Source organism: Anneissia japonica, unplaced genomic scaffold (assembly GCF_011630105.1).
Source record: "Anneissia japonica isolate Jap-2015-1 unplaced genomic scaffold, ASM1163010v1 scaffold287836_len1076198_cov165, whole genome shotgun sequence".
Classification (NCBI taxonomy): Eukaryota; Metazoa; Echinodermata; class Crinoidea; order Comatulida; family Comatulidae; genus Anneissia; species Anneissia japonica.
Window position 1 is genome coordinate 137,697 of NW_022729021.1, and position 8,172 is coordinate 145,868.

General features: G+C 35.3%; 1 protein-coding gene across 2 annotated transcripts; it reads left to right on the forward strand.

Moving 5' to 3' along the window:
* Window positions 1–1,074: 1,074 nt before the first annotated feature.
* Window positions 1,075–5,334, forward strand: LOC117114587 (P2X purinoceptor 7-like). 2 transcript variants are annotated; one of them, XR_004446395.1, is made up of 3 exons: window positions 1,075–1,327; window positions 1,904–2,139; window positions 2,603–5,334. XR_004446395.1 is itself a non-coding variant. In XM_033258275.1 (3 exons), exons 2-3 carry the CDS (start codon window positions 1,934–1,936, stop codon window positions 2,775–2,777), a joined length of 381 nt encoding a protein of 126 aa, XP_033114166.1. In that variant the 5' UTR covers window positions 1,075–1,231; window positions 1,904–1,933; the 3' UTR covers window positions 2,778–5,334. The 2 variants fall into 2 exon arrangements, 1 of the variants encoding a protein (XP_033114166.1); XM_033258275.1 differs by having other exon boundaries at window positions 1,075–1,231.
* The last annotated feature ends 2,838 nt before the right edge of the window (window positions 5,335–8,172 follow it).

The window sequence follows — 8,172 nt, forward strand, 5'->3', positions numbered from 1 at the left end:
TCATAAAGTTTCATTCAGATCAGTTGATCAGTTTCTGGGATATCTGGTCTGGGATTTTGCCTTTGGTTGGTCCTTATTTCAACACCTACTCCGGATCGTCATCAAAATTTAATAATTCCTAGTCATTGGACTAAGTCAAACTATTCTACAAAGTTTCATTTTGATCCATTTATAAGTTTTTTTTTTGAGATATTACGTCTGACCCGTTAGCACTGACCCTCAAATTCACACCTGAATATCTCTTGGTCATATTTAAATTTAATAATTCCTTTCTTGTAACTGGGTCTAACTTTCCTGAAAATTTCATTCAGATCAGTTAATTAGTTTTTAAGATATCTGGTCTAGGGCGTTTCCCTTTGAATGGTCCTCATATCCACACCCTACTCCAGATTGTCACTAAAATTTAATAATTTCTTCGTTGGATTACGACAAGCGATGATATTACAATATAATGATGATATGATGATGATGAAATAACGATGTTGATACGATTACAATGACGATGTCGTCGACAACGTCGACGACGTTGGCAATTAAAACTATAAATGATGTGATGAGGACAAAGAAAGGTATTACTTACATGAGTTTACATTATTCCACTTAGTAAGAAAAACTATTGAAAGAAAATAAGCAAAGAAACGCATCATTATCAACTATTTCCGGTTTCAACCCCCTTTTCTCTTGATATTACTGTAGTTTGCTTTGTTTAATCGTGTGTTAAGAAGGACTGTTCCAATACTCAGTATGTATTACGCTTGACGCAGTAACAGTATATTGAATTTCAATATTTAATGAGTCAATATTATTATAAAAGAATGTTTTTCATTAGGTCTATTTACTGTGAAATAAATGCATTACGCTTGACGCAGTAACAGTATACAGTATTGAATTTCAATATTAAAGACCGTCTGACAAGCTGAACTATAATGACTTGTATCATAAGAAAATGATAAAGTACAATTAATAATCGCGCTTGAAGGCCTTAAATGAACTATCTTGCTCATTAAAAACAACTTTAAAAAATGCTCAATTTTTCGATTTTGCCAAATCTTTAAAATCGCCAAGGTCAATCATCACGCCCCCAACCAAGATGCCATTCACAAACTTCTAGCTCTCATACAACGAAAATGCAATCAAATGCGATGGCGGAGGGAAATTCAGATGGTGAATTAAGTTTAAATTTAGACTGTCTTCGTCGTCGTTCGAAGAGGATGTAAATGAAAACGAAGAGGTACAAATGCTTATTTGAACCAGAATATAGAGAAGAAGCTACAAATACAGACGAAGACATTGGCGTAGGCAATCATAGGCTTTTGAATACCTAGTGGTAAGAAATTGGCGCGAAGTGCCTATCCTAGCCGCCCCCCCCCACCCCCCTGTTTTTAGGTAGGGGAGGCGTTCTCGCACTCTTGATGCACTACATCTCGGCGTAGGCCCCTATGCATAGAAACTTGATTTCTACCTTTATTTACGATAATGCATGTTTATTTTAACATAAGCCTAAATTTGTTTCGACCTTTATCACCCAGCCTAGGCCTAGGCTAGGCCTAGTACAGTAGTACTAGTAGTAGTGTTTAGGGAGGCTTGGCCTAGGCTAGGCCTACCAAGGCTAGCCTAGGCCTACCTAATTAATAATAATAATAATAATAATAGAGTAGGCCTAGGCTAGGCCAATGCACATTTTTATAGAAGGCCACGGGGAGCTTTTACAAACTATTAAGTAGGCCTACTGTGCCTTTAGGCCTATGCATATACAGGCTGGGGTAGGCCTAAGGTTAGACATTTAAAAATACATCTATATGTAGCCCGCCTAGGGTCCTTGACTAGTTCGCACCGACGTTTGCGTTTTAAAATGTAGCCTAGCCCTACTCAGCACTAAATAAACAGTTTTTTTTTTGTGCAGGACGTGTTTGTGCACAAGAGGTGTGGCATAATGCCTACAATGAAAGAGCCAAAATGCTGCATGGAATATAAACAGATGCAAGACAAGATGGTCCGTGCTGGTATGCAAGGTGGATGTATAACATCTTATCCTGGATTTGAACATGTGTGTTTAAATGAATGGGTGTTACAGCTTACCTACATATCGTATCGGCAGCAGTATGGGGCGCGAGCCGTGTTACCACATTCAAGAGAAGAGTAAGTAATTCTGATTAACGTTTAAAAAATTTAATAATGTGCTAAGCCAAATAAAATTACTTTTAAGTTTCACATCCCCGTCTCATGAAAAAATTTACTAGTTGCTATTAAAAAAATAATAATAATTTTTCCATGGACAAAAAAAAAAATTAGTATCTGAAAGAATGATGTCAATTCTAAGAAGGGGTGTGAACATATGGCAGAAATACATTAATACAAAGATTCATTTTACTTCTTTTAGTAGCAAATACCCACACCAAAAAATAATTTCTAATTCTGTCACATGAAACAAACAATTAATTTTATTTGGTCTTACCTGTATTAAAACAAGTTTCAAAGGAGTTTATGCTGTTGCATAGTGAAAGGTAGGATGATTGGGGAAAAGTTATTGGTATAATATGTAAATGTATGATATTATTACTGTATTTATATCTGATATTTACCAAAAACTTTACTTTCACAGGCAATACAGACACATTGCATACAGAAATCTGGTCCGCTTCTGCTATGGCTATTTAGGCAGACTCAACAGAGTTACTCTACCAGCATGTGCTGTGCTTAAGATACGTAAGGCATTTCCAAACCCAGAAGAGGATGGTTACTCAGGATTCAAATTAGGAAAGTTAGAAGAAATATAATTATAAATTTTATAGTGTAAATTTCCACTGATGAATATAACTAAGCAGCAGGTAAATAAACTTCATTTCTTACCACTTGGTATTCAAAGCCTATGACAGTCTGTGCAATGTCTTTGTCTGTATTTGTAGCTGCTCCTGCTTCTCTAAATTCATTTGCATTTGCATCTTCTTCGAATGGTATAAAATGGTAGGTGTCACAAGTGACATCTATTTTAGTTTATAAGTAAGTATTTTCTTTGAACCACTAACCTTACTTTTACACACAGCAGCTAGTCTTCAGTCAAATATGGTAATGAGGTAAGTATTCTTTGAGAAACTTGGTGTGTGATTTACTGATTGGCTGAATGAGAAATGAATATAAGTGAGGTAATGCAAATGAGTGCAGAGATGCAAATGAGTTTAGGTTAGTGGTGTGAAGCACTGACTGGATGGGAGTGCATGAATAGTAATGAGATATGAATTTTTGGTGGGGTGTTGGTTAGAACTGGATGAAGGGGGTTTGGAGAATGGCTTGTGAGATAGCAGGGAAAGGACATGTTAGTCCAGAGTTAATATATGTTGTATTACAGACAACAATATCAGGTTCCATGCCTACGTTATACCAGCCTACAGACATTGCGGGTGAGATAAGAACAATTTGTTTGCCTGTTATTTTATAATAAAAATGGTAGGCCTGAATGTATGCCAATGATCATCCAGTGAACGGCTGTGATGTAATCAATATTGCATTATTTAGATGGAAACCTTTTTACAAGTACCTGCTATTTATATTGTTTTTGTAGAGCTAATAAGCTTGGATACCAGGGAGAAGTCAACCCTGAGTTAAAGTGAACATCACTATAGTTCAAAATTAGTGAATTTTGTGGAGCTAATAAGCTCAGATTGCAGGGAGTAACCCTGATTTATGCTGAATGTTATTGAAGGTAACTATAATCCAGAATTAGTAAATTTATGGAGCTAATAAGCTCGGATACAAGAATATAATTTGGATTGAAGGCCACTTTAATGCAGAATTTGTGAATTGGTGTTTGAAGCTATTCGAGTTTACTAAGCCAGGAAGAACCTGTGAATGTCATTAAAGAAGTGAACTGTGGGGGGATTGTGATTGTTCTTTGGGCAGGGTGTCTGAAAGTGGACAGTTGAACTTTATGTAATTTTTGCTTTTGGTCAATTGCAAAATATAGTATTCATTTATTATAATTCTGTAATCATTCTTCCATGCTTTATTCACATTAATTTTTGGAATGTTAAAATAATATAATGATTCAATGATGGTTAATTTTTTGAAATTGCTGTTAATATTGTGAAGTTATTGTTACTGTATTATTTTGAAATTTGAGAAGATAAATGTAAAGTAAATCATAACATTAAATATGTACCATTGACAGTAACTTTCATTGTGATATACAGTACAATATTATTAATCCGGTATATAGAATAATTATTTCCATCTGATAACTGATGTTAATTGAGGATTACCAATAAGCCTAGTTTATTGGGTTTTTTTTTAAACTATATATTCTTACCATTAACAGTGAATCTCGAGATATAATAGTTTATTGTTCAGTGTTAAACACTCACCTGAATATAATTGGTGTTTTGATAATTGAGATCGTTTTCCTTTGGTTTAAACGTTTTATATAATTGGAAAATTCATATACTATATCATATTAAATCAGTTTATTTTAACTTTTTGTAAGACAGTGTCAGTTCGGTTTATTTATCATCCTGAGGTTTTATTTGTTCAGACAAATTACAATGTCCGTATGAGCCTATATTAGGCTGTGTGACAGTAGTCTCTAAAATTAAACTTAATTTGCTTCTTAATCTTTCCCATCAGCCTATCAGAACAAAACTCCTGTAGTTCATTATAATTACTGTAATGTGTATGCTATTTGCTTGTTTGTAAACTTGACATTTGGGTCAAATTAATGAATAATTGGCACACTGCCCTAATTGAAATTTTATTATTTATTTATTTATTATTAAATTTTATTTAATAATATAATATAATTTTAACGGGTGGTCATGGCTTAAAGTGCATTTTCGTTATAATGCAACACTGCTATTATCACCCTAGAATTTAAATGACACAAGTTTAACAAGTTGTCCGTATAGCAATTGGCACGCAAGTTTGATGATTGCAGAGTGTATGTTTAACTCTGTCCACACTATAATATTTTATGCAACAAATTTGTCTTGATGTCATATCACATTTTTCTCACACATACAATTTGATAGTGTAGATTGAGCCTAACACTTACCTGGTAAACATGCCATTGTAGGAATACAACAGCATTTTGGGAGCAAAGTGAATGATAGTCCCATGGAATGCCTCTACACCCGATGTCTGCCGATGTGGACTAAGCTTTTGTATGTCCTTTAGAAAGTGACGTTTTTCTAGAAGATCGGACTATTTTTCGCATGCCTTTGACCCTGTCGGATGACAAAATTAATATAACATTTAAACTGTAGAAAACATTACTAAAATTTTATCTTTACATTTATTTTTCGTGATGTTATATGATGTTGTTGATAATAAAATATGATATAAAAATAAAATTCTGACTAAGCATGTACAGTACTGTAATTTTTAAAAATGAAGATTTTTTAATAAATATTTTATACCTGGTTTTAGCCATTTCTTCATATTTTTTCCCTGTAGTATGGGAGGATGTAGACTGGGTTCCAGTCCCTAATCTTTGTCTTAATCAGTTGAAATGCTTAAGAATAAATCGATTTTGGCACAAATGGCGTTCCATATTACTTATTTGCATGGCGTTCCATAGTATAGTTTTTTTCTCATCAAAAAAGTTTCTCAACATAAACTGACGCTGGTGGCGCTTTCCGAAATGCGCTAATGTACTACGAAAAATCCATAAATTAGAGACTTGTGGCAAGTCAGGGAGGATGAAGGCAATTTGGGAAGTGCTCTGAATGCCTAGTATGAATGTTCTGAATATGATTCTTTAAGCTCATGAACTTCCCAAGCATTTCATTTGGATCTCCGCTAGGTGTGGACGAAGCTACCCAATAAACATGGTTGTTAATACTTCTTGCCCACTCCTGCACCACTTCACAATCCTTTTCTTTCCCGATGGCTCTTACTCTCTCTCCAAGGCCTGAATAAATAGTTTAAAAGAATAATCAATATTAATTTTATTGCTGAACATAATATACAAAACCCAACCAAGAGCACTTTATTTGGTCCACTTCCACTTATATACGAATATAATAATAAAATGAATAAAAATAATAATTGTACAATACTAATTGGAGTGGAAAAAACTTTTTTTAAAAAAATTATAGGCCTGTAGGAACAGTATAAAAAAAAATATGAAAAACAAATTGAAATAATTTTTTAAAATCATATTAACGCATAAAATAGTTACTATTTTACTGTATGGTTTGTTTTTTTTTGCAATAAAAACAACTCCCTGCTTATACTTCTGATAATTAACCTAGGCCCTAGTGATGTGCCGCTGCCCCGATGATTGGTTGTGAATGACGTCATCTATACGTCGCAGCCGACCAATAACCGGGGGAAATCCACGCACCCGTGGAAGACCCTATGGGGAACCCCGCAAGAGTGCGGAGGAGAAGAAACTGGAGAAGAAAAACCAGAGACGAAAAACTATTACTATATACCTACCACTAGCAAGTGAATTCCACCAGCGAGTGAATGGTAAGTATGTCCACTTTGTCCAAAATAGTATCTCGAGTAGTATAAGAATCTATAGAGCCCTAGCAAATCTCTATAATGGCGACGAGATAAACTTTTTTATTAGTTTAGCGTGCGGGTTGCGCTGTGGCTGGGTGGATCTCCAACAGCCACGCACAGCTCCATCGCTCGCGCCTCATCCAACGGCCTCGCTCGGGTAGTGAGATGTTTACGTTTCCTTCTCGAGTTCGCTGGACGTATTGCTACCGTCTTGGATTATACTGCTAGGCAGATATGTTTTATTTCCCTAATAGTCAGATTAATTATTTTAGTGGGCAGAGATACGGGACTGGGCGTATAGGCTCGAGTGACCTTGTCCGTTCTGCCTACACTACAGACTATGCTCGTGTTCATGGTACAGCGTTTTGTATATTAACGCACTGGGCCTGTGATTCCAGAATGGTTCAACACAGCAATACGCTCGTGTTCATGCTGGTTACCGAAAAATATGCAACCTTAATATAATTATTAGCATCTTTATGATTTGTAGGTGAAGTTACAGGTAGGTGTAGATAGGATTATATTATTATTGTTATTATTATTATTTCGTATCACAACTGGCAGTCGGCAGTTCGATGCACATTTTTAGTTATTTATTAGCTTAATTCAATCCGTGCCGATCGTATTTTTTTTATCACGCTAAATAGTCTGATATACTTGCTACTGCGGGCCGCATTGTCCGCTTGGTAATAGGTGGTCAGGTTATTTAGGATAGCCTAGCTATAGTTTTCGGTTATTTTGGAATGTGATCTGTCTGGTGTGTGTTAGTTGACAGGGATGGGAAGTTATCAAGGCTACCATCACTTTCAATCGCGCCGCCATTCCAGCGCCTCCCACTGTAACCACAACTTTAGACCAAAGATACTAGAAATACAAGATAGAGTTCTCTACACAAAAAAGTGTTCCACAGAAATGCATGGTGGGAATACGCAGAGCCGTAGATAGAGAGAGTTTGGCCAACTCGGTTTCAATCACGTGACTTACACCGGCCATGTTGTCACCAAAACAAAACAACGCGATAGGGTAGGAAGTTAGCAGTTATTATAGATGATTAATGCTATAATTATAATGTGAAATACCGTTATGTTGGGTTTGGGGTTGCTGCAATCGATCCAACAAAGAAACAAAAATGTATTAATTTCCAAAAAGGAGGAGGATTTGGGATTTTATTTTAACTTTGCATAGCGATCGAAAAATCTCGCTATCCACGTAGTAAATTATAAGGCATGTACCGCCCGCCCGACTTCGCGGTAATATATCCACTTACTACTACTAGGCCTAGACAGGCCTAAATTTCGGTACTTCTTCGGCCGAACACCTTAAGGTAGTACTTAAATCGGTTAATTACGATGATAATTAAAAAAAAGGAAGGATTTTCAAGCAGCAATGATTTATAAAAAGATGCAATGTTGCACTTTGCTGTTAAATTTATATACACTATAACTAAATTTCCAGAAAGCTACATGAAGAATCAGTCAAAGGTAGCTTAAATTATAATTAAAAATAAAAATTGAATCCTCCAATAAAAGCGAAAACTTGTCCAAGGAGTCCTGTGCTATGCAAACATGCCCAATTGTGCTTTCCAAATCAATTAATTGTGCAACTAAAGATTTTAAAGATAAAAATATATTTTAAAGATATAGGCCTAATTTTAATTTTTTTAAAATTTTTTTT